General features: G+C 41.8%; 1 protein-coding gene across 4 annotated transcripts in view; it reads left to right on the top strand.

The window, feature by feature from the left end:
* The window catches only part of APTX (aprataxin), a 47,150-nt gene extending 29,718 nt beyond the window's left edge, over window positions 1-17,432 (top strand). For 2 of the 4 annotated variants that reach the window (XM_006143096.3, XM_027769800.1), the window contains 7 exons: window positions 4,517-4,653; window positions 6,418-6,464; window positions 6,703-7,005; window positions 7,612-7,671; window positions 9,353-9,579; window positions 16,247-16,350; window positions 17,142-17,432. In XM_006143096.3, the coding sequence (XP_006143158.1) occupies window positions 4,521-4,653; window positions 6,418-6,464; window positions 6,703-7,005; window positions 7,612-7,671; window positions 9,353-9,579; window positions 16,247-16,350; window positions 17,142-17,296 (1,029 nt within the window). In that variant the 5' untranslated portion in view covers window positions 4,517-4,520 and the 3' untranslated portion in view covers window positions 17,297-17,432. The remainder of the gene's footprint in view (window positions 1-4,516; window positions 4,654-6,417; window positions 6,465-6,702; window positions 7,006-7,611; window positions 7,672-9,352; window positions 9,580-16,246; window positions 16,351-17,141) is intronic. The other 2 variants (XM_027769801.1, XM_027769802.1) reach the window with 2 other exon arrangements.
* Window positions 17,433-18,612: the final 1,180 nt, after the last annotated feature.

The raw sequence follows: 18,612 nt of genomic DNA, 5'->3' as shown, positions 1-18,612 counted from the left end.
ATTCAGTACACTATACCTGAAGGATGGATGTGCACACAGGGTTGCATGTATAGATATCTAGGAGAAAGGGGAGAGAGCGACAGGAAAGTAGGACTAGTTCTCTAAAAAGGAATGAGAGTTGAAATAAGTAAATTTTGTGGGGTTAGAAGATGAGGCTGTTAACTTCAAGCTGGAGGACTTTGAGAGTGATCAGGGCTGGACAAATGGCAGCTCCCAGCCATATGTCGTTATTAGGTCATTGGGAAAGTCATGACATGTTTTTTTAATGCAAAAATATGTCATAACTTTCCTGATGACCCAATGTTTAAGTAAAAAAAATCAGTTCCTCTGTTGCTACAGTTTGATACCTGATTGTCACATGGCGACTGCCTTAATGGACAGTGCAGGTTTAGAATATTCCCATCAAGGGGCCAGCAGATTGTATGGTGGTTAAGGTGCTGGACTCCCACATGGCTGACTGGAGTTCAAGTCCTGGACCTGGCAGCTTGCTTTCTCACTTTCCCTTCCTCTCTGGTCAAATTAAAAAATAAATAGTAAAGCAAATAAAATTAAATAAATCTTTAAAAAAGTTTTCATGATAGAAAATTTTACTAGGTAATACTATTCCAGGCTATCAGAGTTCTGAGCTCCTGTGGTCTATCAGATCAATTTTGTTCTTTAAGAAATAATCAGAAATTTTTTTTTTTTTGAGAGAGATTTTTGCTGTAGGGCATGTACTCACCAGAGAGACAAAGATAAAAAGCAAGAAATCATCCCCCCGGGGGGATGCCCATGCCACAGTCCCTTCTCCATTTTCCTCTTGGGATTTTTGGGCACGCATGCACATACACCCTGCATGAGTTTTAAGCCACTGGGTCTGGGACTCCAGTTGCGGTCAACTACTTGAGAGTCTAGTGACGTAACCATTACACCATCTGTTAGTCCCTAGAAATTCTTTCTGATTTATCCCCACAACTCAGGAATGAAAGGCAGAGTTGACAAGTACAGCTTTAGAATTTGTCTGCCAAGATATGAGGATGTATGAGATTGCTCAAGTAGAGGAACAGAGCATTCTACCATAAGAACCACAGAAGGAGGAGAGTGAAGGAAGGGAAGAGAATAAGATGCTGTGTGCTAAGTATTTATTAAGTGCTAAGTATTCAGAGAACTATGGGATGTATTGGTAAACAAAATGGGCATGACCTCTGTTAGTAGAATTTGCAGTTTGGAATTTTACTGAGGGATGAGATTGAAGATTCCAGAACATCCATCTTTCTGTGTTTCCCATATCTAAAGTGCTTTGGTCCTAGAAGTTGCAACTGGAGGCTGAAATGGGCTAAGATATTGTTCAAGGTTAGTTGTATAGCATTGTGTAGTCACTGCTTCATCTTCTCAGGGAGCAAGAATTATGGAAATCATAATTTTGGAACTTTGGGGGAGTAATGTGAATGTGTGTTTGTGGATGGCAGGAGGGATAGTTTCTATTCTGTAGCAGCCATTCACTGAATTCCTCCATATCCCTGCTCTTAGACTGCTCTCTATAGACTTTTTTTTTTATTGTGAACATGTGTAGTCTGTCACTGCACGACTTATTTCCCAGTGCTTGGTGAAGACATACTTCACTTAGTCTGTTACCTGCTCATTCTTCAAATTCGGCAAGTGCACACAGATGCTCCTCAGAACACATAGCTTTTAAAAAGTGGGTCCTGCCTGTAATACAATCATCATCTGAGGCTCCAGGTTTAGGATTTTTGATTTACTGCTGTTTCTTCATGCCCTTGTATCAACGTCTTCCCAGAGACTGCTGAACTGCCTTCTGGAGCTCTCTGACCCACATTATATGAACAACCTTCTGAATAATCTTTGACTCTAGATTTCTCCACTGTAGCCTGCCACACACAGCTGTTGGCAAAACCTTCTTTGAATTCTGTCATTTCATCTTACTATGAAGTTCAAAACCTAGCAGTTGTCTCTGATTGATTGTGTTAAATCTAAACTTTTTGATCTAGTGTTCTTTCAAACCTCTGCCTTTTTTGGCGACTCCCTGGGGCAGGTTCCTGTGGTTCAGCCAACTTTTTTTACTCCTGATTCATGGCTTGCTGGATTTGTGCTGTTACTTTTGCTTTTTATTTTGTTTATTTTTAAGAGAGATTTTTTGCTATAGGGTACATGCACTCACCAGAGAGACAGAGAGAACAGAGAGACAGAGAGAAATCAGCCTCCCAAGGGGAATGGCCATGCTGCACTCCCTTCTCATCCACGCTCCTCTTGGGATTTTGGGTGTATATGCACACGAGTTTTAAGCCGCCAGGACTCGAATTGCGGTGGAACACGTGGGAGTCCAGTGATGTAACCATTACGCCATCTGCTGGTCCCTGATTTTGCTATTTAAAATGGAATCCCTCCCCACTTTTCTTTCAAATTTAGAAATCTCTGGTTGGCATCTACCTTTACTCCTTTGTCATTCTCCAAATGCCATCAATAATTAAATCTCTCTTCTAGATTTCTCCTGACTCCTGGCCTTCTCTGAGTTCTGGATGTATTTCCTGACTAATACAGGATTTTGTACCACCTTAGCATACATATGCTCACACCTTTCAGCTCTCATTGGCTCATTCTGCTTTGCATTGTCTTATCTTTGTCGATGGTAACGAAACTCTAATTTTTAAAAATTTGGTTTCCTTTTTTTTGTGGACACAAATTTGTGCAGAAGGGAATCAGTTCTGCCTTGACTGCAGAGAGGGTGTGAGAGGCTTAAAGCACTAGGATCTGGAGTCTCAGGAGGCATCCCAAATATCTAATTCTATTCCTGCTTATAACTTCCATCTCCCTGGATTTTTGCATCTTCTCTAGCTTAGTTTTTAATGACAGGTTGATGCTTCTTGCATATATATTCAGGTCCTTCCTCTCTGTTGAACTTCATACCCCCAACATATCCCATCTTTAGACAACTTAAACTAATTGTGCTTCAATACAAATTGGTCCTTCACCTTTTTTTGTCCCCAAATTATGTCTTCTTGTGTATTCCTCATTTTGGCTTATGGGCATCTTCTAAATTAGAAATCTTTGGTTGGTATCTGCCCTCACTCCTTTGCAATTCCCTAAATGTCATAGTAATTAGGCCTTTCTTACAGATTTCTCCTGACTCTTATTCGTCTCCACCTCCTTACTTTCTGCTTTTGTTCAGACGAGTCTCTCTTCTGAATTGTCTCTTTTCTGTTGATACTCTACATGTCGTAAAGGTTATTTTTCCAAAGAGCGTCAGTACCTCCATTATTGAGCAGGTTGTGTATTGCACAAAGATGTCACATACACCCTTTAGAAATTGTAAATTTTCATATTTATATTTATTTGCTTATTTAATCTTCTGGTAGATGGAAGTAAAATGTATTATTCTAACTACATTATGACAGTTTAAGGAAAGAAAACCTAATACACATAATGAACATTTTCATTCTTTTTTTTGAGAAATTTTTGCTATAGGCACATGCGCTCACTGGAGAGACAGAGACAGAGGAACAGAAGGCAAGAAATCACCCCCCCCCACCTCCCCGGGAGGATGGCCACACTGCAGTCCCTTCTCCTCCATTCTCCTCTTGGGATTTTGGGCACACACACATGCCCAGCATGAGTTTTAAGCTGCCAGGTCTGGGACTCTAACCGCGGTCAACTACGTGGGAGTCCAGCTACGTAACTATTACGCCATCTGCTGGTCCCAAACATTTTCATTCAATGTTTCTAGTTCTCTGGCAGGCAAACTCCCATCCTTTAAAGTTCTGTGTAAATATCCTTTCTTCATAAAACCTTTTAAAATGCTCTGAAAGTCAGTCAATCCTTTCACTGTGCTAATGCCATATTTGATTACTCTCTTCTTATAGTGCTTATCATATTATATTGTAGTAATTAGTATGAATCCATCTGCCTCACTGCACTCCAAACCCCTCATGGATCAAGACAATTCTTTTTTTTTTAAGTTTGCTATAGGATGTGTGCACTCGCCAGAGAGAAAGAAAAAAAAGTGAGAAATCACCTCTGAAGGGATAGCCATGCCTCAATTCCTTCTCCATTCTCTTCTTGGGATTTTGGGCACGTGTGCACCTGTGCCTAGCATGGTTTTCAAGCTTCTGGGTCTGGGAATCCAACCCGAGCAGTTGGCCATGTGGGATCCTGCTGCCTTAACCACCACACCTCCAGCTGGCCAGGGGACAATGTTTTATTCACCTTTGACCATGAGTATGTAGCCTATTGTCCAGCACATAGAGTATATCAATAAATGTGTAACAAATATTTTATTACTTAGCATGAGTTAGGCAGGAAGATAAATACCCACATCATCTCATTTAATTCTCACAGCAGCCTCCTGAGTCCTATCATTATCATGATTTATAGGTGAGGAAATTGAGACTAGAGAGGTGAAGTCACTTACCTGAAGATGAATAGCTGGTCACTCACATGTGCGGTGGCCCTGGAGTGTGGCTGTGGAGGACTCATGCTGGTAAATCTATTTTTCTAGTGATTCTCTTGTTTTGTCTCTCAGAGTAATGATGCGCATGTGCTGGTTGGTGAGACAGGATAGCCGGCACCAGCGAATCAAACTTCCACATTTGGAAGCAGTTGTGATTGGGCGTGGCCCAGAGACCAAGATCACAGATAAGAAATGTTCTCGACAGCAAGGTAACTATTCATCAGAATTGCCATGTTTGATTCTATAACATAGTGATAACCAAAGATGCACTTTTTCTGGTCTTCTTGATGGAAAACCAGTTGTCTGCCTAAAACTAAATTCTGGTACTGAGCTCTTCAAGGCAACACTAGGGCCCCGTTCATTCCTGACTTCATCTTCCCAGTGTGGTAACATTCAAGGCAGGGTAGGGTGATGGGAACAGACGGATTCCATCTAGTAATCATGGGATGGTGGAATTGAGTCCTATACCTTGCTTGCTTAGAGAGATTGCTCATTAAACATCAAAGCAAAAAAATTCTGGGGTTTCCATGCTGAAACCCTGTCTGAGAAGATACAGGATGGTGCCATCATTTATATGTGGCCTCACATAGAAGGCAGTATCTTCATAAGACCATGGCATCCAGCTCATATCTGTCTTAAGAATTTAATGAAATGAAGTCCTTGCCCTCAGGAAAAAGTCTTACTATATACCTGTTTTTTTGTTTTGTTTTGTTTTTTGGTTTTTTTTTTTTTTTTTTTTAATTCTCACTGCTGCCTGCAATGTGACCCCTGTAGCAGGGCTTGCCAAGTGTTCTGCACTGAGAGTTGGAATCGGTAGTACTAGTCATGGTCTTTTGTACACAAGATAAGTTAATCTTGCTTGAGCTGGGTAGGCCAAAGTTACAGAAGCAGCTGCTCTCTCTGGTTTTCTCCTCACAGCAGAAACTGTAGGAGCATGTGTGTGTGTCCGCCTGTCCTCTATCCTCCCTGATGAACAGCTGTGATGTCTCTTCTTTGATCCCTGTCTCAACCCCAGATACTTTGTTCACTTATCTGAGCAAGAGTGTCTTATGTTTATATTCCTCTTTTTATACATGCTTAGAGTGTTTTATCCCTGCAATTCTCCTTTTAGAACATTCTTTCCACTCTTACCACCCAGGATCAGCTGAATTTCTGTTTCTCAGGAACATGTCTTTTACCTCTTCCTCTGTGATGAGGATCTGATTATTATTATTGGGTTGTTGGAAAAGTCATGTCACATTTTTGTGTGGAAAAAATATGTTTGGCAACCCAATATTATTTTGCTGGAGTGACAGAGAGATAGAGAGGGAGAGGAGAAAGTGCTCCCCACTGGGAATGGTTACAGTACAATCCCATCTCCTCTGTCTCTCCCTCCTTTTGGGATTTTGGGCCCATGCACACACACACACACACACACCTGGAGGGTTTCTTAGGCCATAGACCATCTGGTCCAGGTCTGGAACTGTGTAGTTAGCCATATGGGACCCAGCTACTTTAACCACCAGGTATGGAGCTGGCCTAATAGAGTTTTTTTTTTTTTTTTTTACAATAATACTGGAGGCCCAGTTTGATCCTGAGTCAAGAGCCTGTGAGAGAAATGGTCATGCCTCAATTCCTTCTCCATTCTCTTCTTGAGATTTTGTGCTATAGAGTTTCCTGGCTGTAGAGTTGGTGATCATGAGTGGGCCAGAGTTCTGGAATAGGGAAATGTGTGGGGTTTCGTTGAGGCTGCCTTGTAGGGATAATAGCAGTAGCTGAGAGAGTATGACACTGTTGGATATCTTATGGAAGGAACTGAAGCTCTTAGAAATGATGAGACTTGGAGTCCTAGCCACCTGTCAGGGTGCTCATAGGCTTTGGGGCAGTATCTGAAACTTCCTCCACAGTGAAAATTCATTGTCCTTTAAGGAGAATAGGAGCAAGTGCTTAATTCTTTGTTGCCTTTGTGTTGACTCTTTTCAATCTTTTTTCAGTACAATTGAAAGCAGAGTGTAACAAGGGATATGTCAAGGTAAAGCAGGTATGTGTGTTTATAACTTGGATTTCCATTTTTACTTGATGATTTTCTTACACTACTGACTTTAGAGTGTCTGTACCAGCCAGGGAATGCTTCTGTCATGTGCAGAAGTGACAGAGTAATAGAGGTGAACAGTGAACACAGTGGTTGGCACATAGAAGTGGTTAACATAGCAACCACTATATCTCTAATGGTGCTGTTGCTACTTTCATAATTATTTTATGACTTTTTTATTCCACAGGTAGGGGTAAATCCCACCAGCATCGACTCAGTCATAATTGGGAAGGATCAAGAAATGAAGCTGCAGCCTGGCCAGGTTCTCCACATGGTGAACAGACTTTATCCATATATTGTAGAGTTTGAGGAAAAGACAAAGAGTCCTGACCTAGAAGTGCAGAGGAAGAGAAAGAGGTCAGAAAACAGTGATTCTGTAGAAGGGGATGCTGCCCAAGAAGCTGAGTCTGGGACAGAACTGGAACCTGGGAGCAGTCCTAGCCAATATTCTGTGCCCCCAAAGAAGGAGAAAGGTACAGCTACCAAAAAGGTGAGGGTAGTGTAATGGAGAGAAGATGTGGGGATTAAATGAGATATAATGACCACTTAATTGTTTTGTACACTATAAAACTCAGACACATGTGAGGAGTTATTAACCATGATGAAAGACTAAGTTGTTTGTGGCATGAAAATCGCTTCGGTTAATGTTACTTTATATGCTTTTCTCTTGCATTCTTAAGGTGAGCCATCTGAAGGTAGGGCAGTAATAGCAATGTACTAGTATTGAACAACTAAAATCGGTCAGTTGTTTGTATATCTATAGGAGGTTAGCATTGGACCACTTTTCATAGATTGTATCATTCACATACTGGTGTCAGAGTGGAAACTTGATGACTGTAATTTGAATGAGAACACAGAGAAGATGGGATTCATGCTCTGGCATTTCCAGCCTCCATCGAGAGACTCAGCCCTGAATATAAGAGGGCAGTGGGAGGTTTATGGTCTTAAAGTGCGACAGATTGAAGTAAAAGGGGCCTAATTTAATTCATAGAACTTTATCTCCAAATTTGGTTGAACTTTGCTTTCATACATTGTTAACTAACACCAGATTTAATTATTGACATTTGCAGTTTACATTGTCATTTTTTTTGTTTAGGAGTCACTGGGCCACTGGAGCCAAGGCTTGAAGATTTCTATGCAGGACCCCAAAATGCAGGTCAGAATACATTTTTAAAAAATATTTATTTATTTATTTAGTTACAGAAAGAAAAAGCAAGAAAGCAAGCTGCTAGGTTCAGAACTCAAACTGTGGTTAGCCACGTGGAAATCCACGCCTTTAACAACCACGCCACCTGCTGGCCCCCAGAATAAAATTTTGAACTGAAATGCATTTCTTGTTTTAAATGACTACTTAAAAGAGGTCATAATTACAAATTAAATTGAAGGATGTCAGTTCTGTTTTTTTGGGGGGATATGTAGTCATTGGAGTTACAGAGATAGACAGAAAGCAAGAAATCACCTCCTAGGGGCATGGCTGCACTGCAGTCCCTTTTCCATTCTCCTCCTTTTTTTTTTGGAGAGTTTTTTTTGCTATAGGGCGTGTGCGCTTGCCAGACAGACAGAGAGAGACATAGAGACAGAAAGCGAGAAATCATCCCCCAGGGGGGATGGTCACGCCGCAATCCCTTCTCCTCCATTCTTCTCTTGGGATCTTGGGCACGCACGCACATGTGCCCGGTGTGAGTTTTAAGCCACCGGGTCCGGGACGCAAACCGTGGTCGACTACGTGGGAGTCCAGCGACACAGCCATTACGCTAACTGCTGGTTCCTCCACTCTCCTCCTTGAGTCTGGTGTGAGATTTAACTGCCGGGTCTGGGACTCAAATTGCAGTTGACTACATGGAAGCCCAGCGACGTAAGCATTGCACCATCTGCTGGTCCAGGTTTTCAGTTCTGAATGAGATTCATTTTATTGGACTGTTCTGTGAGAACAAGTGGCTTTTCCCATGGCAATAAGGTAGCAACTGGTATTCTTTGGAGAAAAGCTAAATTATTCCAGTGAATATCTGTTTTGTGTTGTCCCTTTTCAACTTCAGGGCATGATTAAGGGAAGTTATGTTAACCTTAGTGCAGTCCCTCTCAAGAGAGCATCAAATAATGTATTGTAACTGTAGTACTGTGCTCCCTGGGTTAGCAGTCAGACATCACCTTTGGAGGAGCCTTTGAATTCTGCTTCAGTTACATCCTGAAGGGCCAGGTCTGATAAGGCTCCTTGGAACTCAGATGCTTATATCACATGGAGAGTGAAGAAGGTTACATTTGAATTTATGCCTTAAGAGATTTTATATCACATCCTGGGGAACTACAGTCTTTTATACTGTGCATCTTCTGTGGATACAATACAGTGTAGTGATTGAAAACACAAACCTAGATTTCCTACCTAGTAATTATGTTACTTGTGCAAGACACTCAACCTTTTTGAGTGTTAGTACTCTTCTCTCAAAATTAGATGTTAAAACCTTTTCCACAGGGACCAGCAGTTAGCATAATGGCTGTGTTGTGGGAGTCTACTGCGGTTTGAGTCCCAGGCCCAGTGGCTTAAACTCATGTTGGGCGCGTGTGCATGTGTGCCCAAGATCCCGAGAGGAGAATGGAGGAGAAGGGATTGTGGCGTGACCATCCCCCCCAGGGGGTGATTTCTCGCTTTTTATCTCTCTGTCTCTTTCTGGCTAGCGCACACGCCCTATAGAAAAAAACCTCTCCAAAAACAAAACAAAACAAAACAAAACAAAACAAAACCTTTTCCACAACGTCCTCATGGGGATTAAGTGACAATGGCACCTGGCCCACGACGGTGTCTCAGAAGTCTGTTTCCTTCTCTTATGTCCCTCTGTTAGGTTTACAAAGATGATCAGGTGGTGGTGATTAAGGATAAATACCCTAAGGCTCGTCACCATTGGTTGGTCTTACCATGGGCCTCCATTTCTAGTCTGAAGGCTGTGACCAGGGAACACCTGGAACTCCTCAAACATATGCACACTGTTGGGGAAAAGGTGATTGCAGATTTTGCTGGGTCCAGCGAGCTCCGCTTCCGATTGGGCTACCATGCCATTCCCAGCATGAGGTAAGCACGTAGGTAGTGCTGGGGCCTCCTGGTTCTCTCCAGATGGGTGGGGAGGTTCAGCCTGGGCTTGCTGACTGTGCTGATATCCCTGAGGCCCAGGGAAGAAGGGTGGGATATTTCTAAGGCAGGTGGGCTGACCCTTTCACCTCTCTCCCAGACTTACCTACAAGCCTCAGGTTCCTACTGCTGACTGAAGTTTAATCGCACATGGTTCTTTGTTCCTTAGACCTGCGATGGCCAAACATAGCAACTAGATGAAACAGCTTCATTACTCTCAGATTAAGAATTGTGGTCTTTATTGAATTTTTCAAAATAATTTCTAATCATTAAAAGATTAAGGACCATTGTTATGGAGAAAAAAAACATACATTTCTGTGATGCCAATTTAGTACATATAAGATTTTTTTTTGGAGAGGTTTTCACTATAGGGTGCATGCGCTTGCCAGACAGAGAGAGACAGAGAGACAGAAAGCGAGAAATCACCCCCCGGGCGGAAGGTCATGCCGCAATCCCTTCTCCTCAATTCTCCTCTTGGGATCTTGGGCACGCACGCATACGCGTCCAGGACGCGAACCACGGTCGACTACATGGGAGTCCAGCAACATAGCCATTACGCTAACTGCTGGTCCCAGTACATCTAAGATTTAAAATAAAATGAGGGATTAAAGTGGCTGGGTCCCACATGGCTGGCTGGCTGTGCCATTGAAGTCTTGGACCTAGCAGCCAAAAAACATGCCAGGCATGTGTGTGTATGTGTGTGTGTGTGTGTGTGTGTGTATGTGTGTGCGTGCTCAAAATCCTGAGAGGAGAATGGAGAAGAAAGGATTGTGGTATGGCCATCCCTGCTGGGGATGATTTCTCACTTACTGTCTTTCTCCTTGGTGAATGCATGCACTCTATAGTAAACTAAGAAAAAAAAAGAGAGAGAGAGAGAGAGATAAAGACAGTCAACAGTGTTGTCTCTTTTCCTTTGGCTCATACCCAGAAGCATTTGGAAAAGAATGATTGAACATTTTCAAAGACCACAAGCAAGGCAGATATCAACAGTGTCTAAGTAATAAGATGATGAGAGTAGATTTCAGAGTTTTTCTGTTTTTAAAAAATTGTAGTAAAATATGCATAACAAAATTTACATTTTATTAATATTTTTAAAATTTGCTATAGGGTATGTGTGCTCATTAGAGGTGGGAGAGAGAGAGAAAGTGAGACAGCACCACTTCCCTTTTTCTCCGCTCTCTCAGGAATTTGAGTGTGTACTCACATGTGTTTGGCATGTTTTTCAAGCTACTGAGTCTCAGACTCTAACTGCATTTGGGCATGTGGGATCCAGTTGTCTTAACCACTGCACCACCTACTGGCCCTTGTTTAGTCAGTTTTGACAAATGTACACATGTCACTGTCACTCAGATCAACTTGTCTGTCATCTCATCCCAGGAAATTCCCTTGTGCCCCTTTCCTGTCCTGTCAATTTCCCTTCAGCTACCAAGCCTTATTCTGATTCTTTCAGCATAGGTAGTTTTTGTCGGTTCCAGAGCTTCATATAAATGGAATCATACAGTGCCTGCTCCTTTTCTGGCCAATAATTTTTCTTTTAGATCTTTGCCATAGAGTGCGTGCACTCCCTGGATAGGGACAGAGACAAAGAGAGAGGAAAAGTGAGTTATCATCTCCCAACTGTCCTGCATACATGCCTGGCATGTTTTTAATGTTATTTTAAATTTTAATTTATTTATTTAAAATTTTTTTAGAGAGATTTTTGCTATAGGGCATGTGCACATGACACAGAGAGAATGACTGAGAGATAAAAAGCAAGAAATCACCCTGCAGGGTATGGCTATGCCACAATCCCTTCTCCTCCATTCTCTTGGGATTTTGGGCACACGCACACCTGCACCCAGCCTGAGTTTTAAGCTGCCCAGTCCGGGACTCAAACCGTAGTTGACTATGTGTGAGTCCAGTGATGTAACCATTATGCTATCTGCTGGTCCTCTGGCATGTTTTTTTAATCCACTGGGTCTGGGACTCAAACTACACAGCCAGCCACGTGTGATCCAGTGCCTTAATCACCATGCCACCTGCTAACATGGACCCACTTTATTTTGTTGGGTAAATACCTAGAGATGGAATTGCCAAGTTATATGGTGGATGTAGGTTGTACCTCATTTCAAAAATACAGTGTTAAAACCGTATTTGAAAATTTAGGAGGAAAAGTCACCCATGACTAACAGAGCCCTTGGCCAGAGTCCTTTTCACAGCAGCCATGGTGTACATACCCCTTTCGTGTAATGAACACAGTCGTGCTAAGGAGAATGATAAAGCAAGGGCTGAGGCAGGTGTATGTGGGACGCAAAATGAGTAGTGAAGGAGCTTGCCACTCATATGCCTTTTGTGATCACTCTTTATGATGTAACTTTTAAATAAATAAACACAACAGGAAGGGAAGGGTAATAAGTTTTCTTATCTCAAGTGTTCTTTTTCTACTCTGGGATCCAATCCAGGACTGCAAATTGCATTTATTTGTTGTCTCTCCTTGGTCCCCTCCAATTGATGGCTATTCTATTGATGCCTGCTTTCCTGGTTTTCATGACCTTGATGTTTTTGATGAGTACTGGCTACTTGTTTTACAGGATGTCTCTCAAAATTGTTTTTAATGATTAGATTGTTATTTTATCTTATTTATTTTTAATTGCAAGTGGGCATGTGTATTGGAGAGAGAGTGAGAAAGAAAGAGAGAAAGTGAGGGTCCAGCAGTTGGCATAATGGCTACATCGCTGGACTCCCATGTAGTCAACTGTGGTTTGAGTCCTGGACCTGGTGGCTTAAACTCATGCCAGGCACGTGTGCATGTGTGCCCAAGATCCTGAGAGGAGAATGGAGGGGAAGGGATTGTGGCATGGGTAGCCCCTCTGACGGGGGGGTGATTTCTCACTTTCTGTCTCTCTATCTCTGTCTTTCTGGCGAGTGCATGCACCCTATAGCAAAAAAGCAAAGCAAAACAAAACAAAACTTCTTCAAAAAGAGAGAGAGAGAGAGAGAGAGATAAAGTGAAAGCACCCCTCCAGAGGAGCAATCCCTTCTCCATTTCTTCCTCCTGTTGGGATTTTGGACATGCATGCATATGTGCCCAGTATGTTTATCAAGTTGCTGGGGCCAGGATTCAACATGCAGTTGGCCCAGTGATATCCAGATCCCATAACCACTACGTTATGGGGCTGGTCCTGGACTCATGGATATTGATTCTATAATAGAATACTGGTTATAATCAAATACTTCCATTATTTAGTTTGTTCAAATTGTTCCAGCTTTCGTCACTGTAAGTTCCTTTGGGTTGGCTCCTGTATCACTTTGACACGTCCCTAACATTTTTGGGACACTTCCTTATTTTCTGGGCCCATAAGATGTTCCAGGTTCATCTTATATTTTCTTTTGGGTCCTAGCTCTGGAATGAGTCACTTCTCCAGAGAACCTTAGGTCCTTTTCTTGGACAATAGTATTTACAAACCAAAACTTGGGCACTAAGTTTCTGTAATGAGAGAAATATTTAATTCCAGGGTGTCCTTGCTTCTAAGTCCCCTCAGCAAATAGAGCCAGGAAATACATGTATGAATCCTAAACTCCCCCCCAACTCTAATTCATTATTTATCTACTTGTGTATATATGTATATATGGAAAATCATGAGTTCATACCGATACCTCTGATTCTAGTCCGGCTTTTCTCATTTTTTGTCACATCTTCTCTAATAAGAAACCGTTGGGATTTCTCTCTCTCTCTCTCTCTCTCTCTCTCTCTCATTTATTTATTTATTTATTTATTTTGCTTTAGGACATGTGCCCTTTGGGAGAGAGGGAGGGAGGGAGGGAGGGAGAGAGAGAGAAAGAGAGAGAGAGAGGGAGAGAGATTGAGAGAGAGAGAAATTGTTCTCCAAGGGGAGGCCTCACCACAGTCCTTTCTCCTCCATTCTCCTCTCAGAATTTTGGGCATGTATGCCCACCAGGTCCAGGGCTCAAACTGCAGAGTTGACCATGTGGGATCTAACCCCCTTAACCTCCTCACCACCTGCTGGCTCACCTGGCTCTCATTAGTTATAGTAAACTAACTAGCTTCTTCAGTCCTGGAATACATATGAAATAGTTAATAGAATTGCTAACCTATACCCTGGGAGAAAGACATTTACTAACTATAGAGTATGTTATTTGTTGACAGTTCTTTTTGTCATTAGCCTTACAGTATCTAGTCAAAATACTGTTTCAAAGTTCCTTAGGTTAGTTTTTTACTCCTTACCCCATTGGGTGTGATTTCCTTTATTCATTTGTAATACAGTTACATTTATTTGTTACTGCTTACACTCCATTTTGAATTCTGCAAACATATTGGTTGATTTTGATGATTTATTGGGGGCACTGTAAAATATCAATTCTAAGAGTGAAAGCTGTACAAAAAAAAAGCATTTCATCTATTTGGTAAAAAGTCCAAAAGAGAACTGATGATCCTTCCCTTAACTTGCTGATCCCCCACCCTTTTCCATCTCAGTAAATAGCAGTGCCTCAAATCAACAGCTATTAAGTCATCAGGAAAGTCGTGACATATTATCTTATGTGAAAATACGTCATGACTTTCTCTACAACTCCATAGTTAGTAAATCCTATTAGTTCTATTACAAAATATATTCAAAATAGGATTGCTTTTTTTTTTTTTTCCTTTAAGTTTTGTTAGAGAATGTAGGAACTCACCAAAGAGAAAGAGAGAGAGAAGGTGAAAGTGTCCTCTCATGAAGTGTGGTCACGTACAATCCCTCCTTCTCCATCTCTCCACCTTGTCTGAATTTGAACTGCATAGTCTGCTATATGCAATCCAGTCCTCTTAACCACTAGGCTGTGGAGTCAGACCCAAAATAAGATTGCTTCTTTTTAAAATTTTTGCTATAAGGTGTGTGTGTTTGCCACAGAGAGAGAGAGAGAGGAAGAAAGTGAGAAATCACCCCTCAGGGGAAATGGCCATGCCACAGTCTCTTCTCCTCCATTCTCCTTTCAGAATTTTGAGCACACATGGCATATATGCCGTGTTTTTCAAGCTGTTGGGTCTGGGACTGGAACTGTACAGTCAGCCCTGTATCTATCTTCCTTAACCATCACACCCTGGCTGGACCTAAATAAGATTGCTTCTTGCTATCTCAGTTTCTATAGTTCATCTCTAGTCTAAGCTGTGAGACTATAGAGCAACTTCCTAACTAGTCTCCCAGTTATTATCATCCCTCTTACCCTTCTTTTTTTTTTTTTTTTTTCTTTTCTTTAAATATGTTACGGGACACATGTGCTCACTAGAGGGCGAGAGAGAGAGAGAGAGAAAGTGAGAAAGCAGTCTGTAAGATTCAGGACTAGAACCACAGTAGGCATGTGGGAATCCAGTGCCTTAACCACCACACCACCTGCCAGCCCCCCTCTTACTCTTCTTGTAGTCTTTACCCCATACAACAGAGTGGTCTTTTAACAGTGTAAATCAGATGATAGCTCTCAGTCCTTCAGTGACTCCTTAATGTAATCAGAATAAAATGCAAACTGCTTGCTGGCCGTTATGACCTGGTCCTGTGTATTCTTCCCCTCTTGGCTCCAAGAATTCTGGCCTCTCTGGCTATAATACCTTTTTTTTGTATGTGTGTGTAGAGATTTTTGCTAGAGGGTCCATGTGCTTGCCAAAGAGATAGAAATAGAGAGACCGAAAGCAAAAAAATCACCCCTGAGTGGGGCTAGCCACACCACAATCCTTTCTCCTCCATTTTCCTCTTGGGATTTTGGGCGTGCACGTATGCTCGCCCAGTGTGAATTTGAAGCTGCCAGGTCTGAGACTCATACCATAGATGACTACGTAGGAGTCCAATGATGTAACCATTACTCCATCTGCTGGTCTCTGTAATACCTTTTTTCTCTTCCTTGTTTGCACCAAGCTCTTTCTCATTTTAGGGCAGTTTCTCCACTCCCTGAGATGTTCTTCTCTCAGATCTTACTTGTCTGGATGCTTTCTCAGTTCAACTTACTGCTGGAGAGGTTTTCCCTGAACACTCTTAACTAGTTAAAGGGGCTACCTCTGCCTACAGGCACACTCTATCTCATTTCCCTCTTTTATTTTCTCTTTTAATAATGTTAACGATAGGAATTTTCCTTGTTTGTTTACTTATTTATTATGTGTCTTCCCCATTAAAATATAATTTCTATATGGGCAAAGGATTCTCCAATTTTGTTCACAGCTGAATTTCCAGTATTAAATATTCTTGAGTAAATGCATTGAATTACACAAGCACACTATCAATACTTGTACAGCCATATTTTTATTGTTTGTCATTTTGATTAAGCTGTAATTTTTGTTTGTTTGTTTGTTTTTTGCTATAGGGAGCGTGCACTCTCCAGAAAGAGGAAGACAGGGATGTAGGGAAAGTGAGAAGTCACCAGGGGTGATGGCCACACTGCAATCCTTTCTCCTCTTGGGATTTTGAGTATACACACATTCGTGCACACATACATACCTGGCATGTTTTCAAGCCACTGAATGTGGGACTTGAATAGCTTAGTCACCCACATGGGATCCAGCTGCTTTAACCTCTGTGGCATCTGCTGGCCCAATTAAGCTATAGTTTTAGTGAATTTAATGATCAATTTTTTTCCTTTCAACTAGCCATGTGCACCTTCATGTGATCAGCCAGGATTTTGATTCTCCTTGCCTTAAAAACAAAAAACACTGGAATTCTTTTAATACAGAATACTTCCTAGAATCACAAGGTAAAGTGTTGTTTGGTTTTCACATTTGCTTATTTTTCTCAGTGGTGGTTGTACTTGATTCAGTTGTTTTCATAAATAACAATGCGATCTAAAAAATCCCTATGTATACCTTGTATTTCCTGTAAAGAGAGCCCTAGTAAAAGAAATTGGATTGTTTGGATTATAGTACAGTTGCCATTTTGCTGTGAGCAGCCTTCTGGGGGGACCTGGAATGCTGTTAGGCTGCAGTCAAAAAGTGTTTCACTGTAATAACCGGGGACTTCAAAGTTGTCATGAGAATCACTACAGATCATAAATAAGAAAACCCATAACAGTTCTTTGTCTCTCCTGCCATCATTTGAGCAGGAGTTTGGGGGCTGCCTTGTGCCAGAACTGCTTAATTAACAGGGGAAGGTGTGTATGGAATGGGTCACCAGAAAAGTGATGATGCGTTTTTGCATAGAAAATCATAGAAAAATGTGTCATGACTTTTCTGACGACCCAATAGAAGGAAGCATTTCCTTTTGTGTATACTGTGCAAGTTCAGTGTTGCTAGGATGTTACTGATGATAGCTACCATTTATCAAGAGCCACCAAGGGTAAAGCTGTGATGAGCTCTAACATAGGAACATGAGTTGCTTAGAGTCTGTCTGAAGGAATGTATTACCTCATAAGTAGATTGCTTAGATATAAAGTCTGATCAAGTACTTTCCAGCGGAAAGTCTAACCTCAGGCTTACTAGCTGTAGAATGTCAGGTTTTCTTTTTTTGGTATCTTACGCTGGAATCTGAACTTTTCTTTCTTGCCTGTAGCTGTGATGAGGATGGTACAAGAGACTGGCAGAGTGACTGTCCGAGATGGAATGCCTGAGCTCTTGAAGCTGCCCCTTCGTTGTCACGAGTGCCAGCAGCTGCTGCCTTCTATCCCTCAGCTGAAAGAGCATCTCAAGAAGCACTGGACAAAGTGATTCTGTGGAGTTCAAGCTCTGCTGTGAGCATGGCCGGTTATTTGGAGTGAACTGCTGACACCTCTTCGGAGTTGCTTGTAAACTTCTACTCATTTCTTGAATTAAAACTTTTAGCTTTCTTATGAAGCTAATTCTATTCTTCTTCCTTTTCTTTTTTTTTTTTTAAATTAAAGATAGGACTTGCTGTATTGTTGCTTTTCACTCAAGGGCTCCAAACTGGTGATCTTCCTGCCTTAGCCCCCAAGTACCTGGGATTACAGATGTGTGCTGCTATACTTGACTTTTCTTGTGTGGCTACAATGTAGGGTGACTCGGCATAGTTTAGGAACTGGGAATTTGGAATTGCTATGGATGTATTCTCTGGTAAGGATGTCTGGAACATGCCTGACTCACCATCTCCAGGATCATAGCAGGTTTGTCTAATGGGAGCAAAGCCTACTACTACTTTGGCAGTAGAAGCAAAGGCTTCTACTGCCAAAGGCGAACTGGGAATTTGGAATTGCTATGGATGTATTCTCTGGTAAGGATGTCTGGAACATGCCTGACTCACCATCTCCAGGATCATAGCAGGTTTGTCTAATGGGAGCAAAGCCTCATTTAGACTCACCTAACAGGCAGTAGAAGCCAAAGGCTGGTTCTATAGTTCTGTTCCTTACATTTATCCTTCCTTCCCAGTGGCATGTGGTACCCTTTTGTCAGGGCAGCCAGAGTGGCCTCTGCTTTATCCTGAGGCACTGATGAGTTTTGTTCTCTGGTCTTAATTTGTTCTGCTCTAGTCTTCTTTCCTTCACTGGGAGACTTGGTTTCTCCTGTACCTTCTACTCGCTTATATCCAGGGTCACCCAGATGCTCCCTTCTCAGGAAATCTGTCTCACCAGTTTCTCACTGTGAGCAAGAGGCTGGAAGAGGGATTGGGAAGTAGAGTTTTCTACTAATATCAGGAGTCCCTGGTTGATGAGGAAACACTCAGCGATGTGTTCATCATGGCTTAGCTGTCAGGTCTTGTTGGTGTGCCTGGTCTTGTCATTTGAAAATAAAGTTCATTTGTTTGAGGTATCTCTCCTAAGTGGAAAACTGTCAGACACTCAGCTGACAACCATGGAGTCAGTTCAAATGCAGGAAAAGGTAATTATTGAATGAAAAAGTGGCACAGAACCACAGTTGTCTTTTTCCCTGAGAACAAATTTGGATGAAACAGTTGTATTAAGTTAGCTTTTGGATAATATCAGAAAAGATAAAGGGAGAACTAAAATGTTGTTTTTTTTCTTTCTTTTTTTTTTTTTTGGAGAGGTTTTTGCTGTAGGGGGTGGTCCTTC

The sequence above is a fragment of the Tupaia chinensis genome, unplaced genomic scaffold, assembly GCF_000334495.1.
Source record: "Tupaia chinensis unplaced genomic scaffold, TupChi_1.0 Scaffold000093_1, whole genome shotgun sequence".
Lineage (NCBI taxonomy): Eukaryota > Metazoa > Chordata > Mammalia > Scandentia > Tupaiidae > Tupaia > Tupaia belangeri.
The sequence above is the reverse complement of the archived record's forward strand: the minus strand, read 5'-3'. Positions and strand labels throughout refer to the sequence as shown.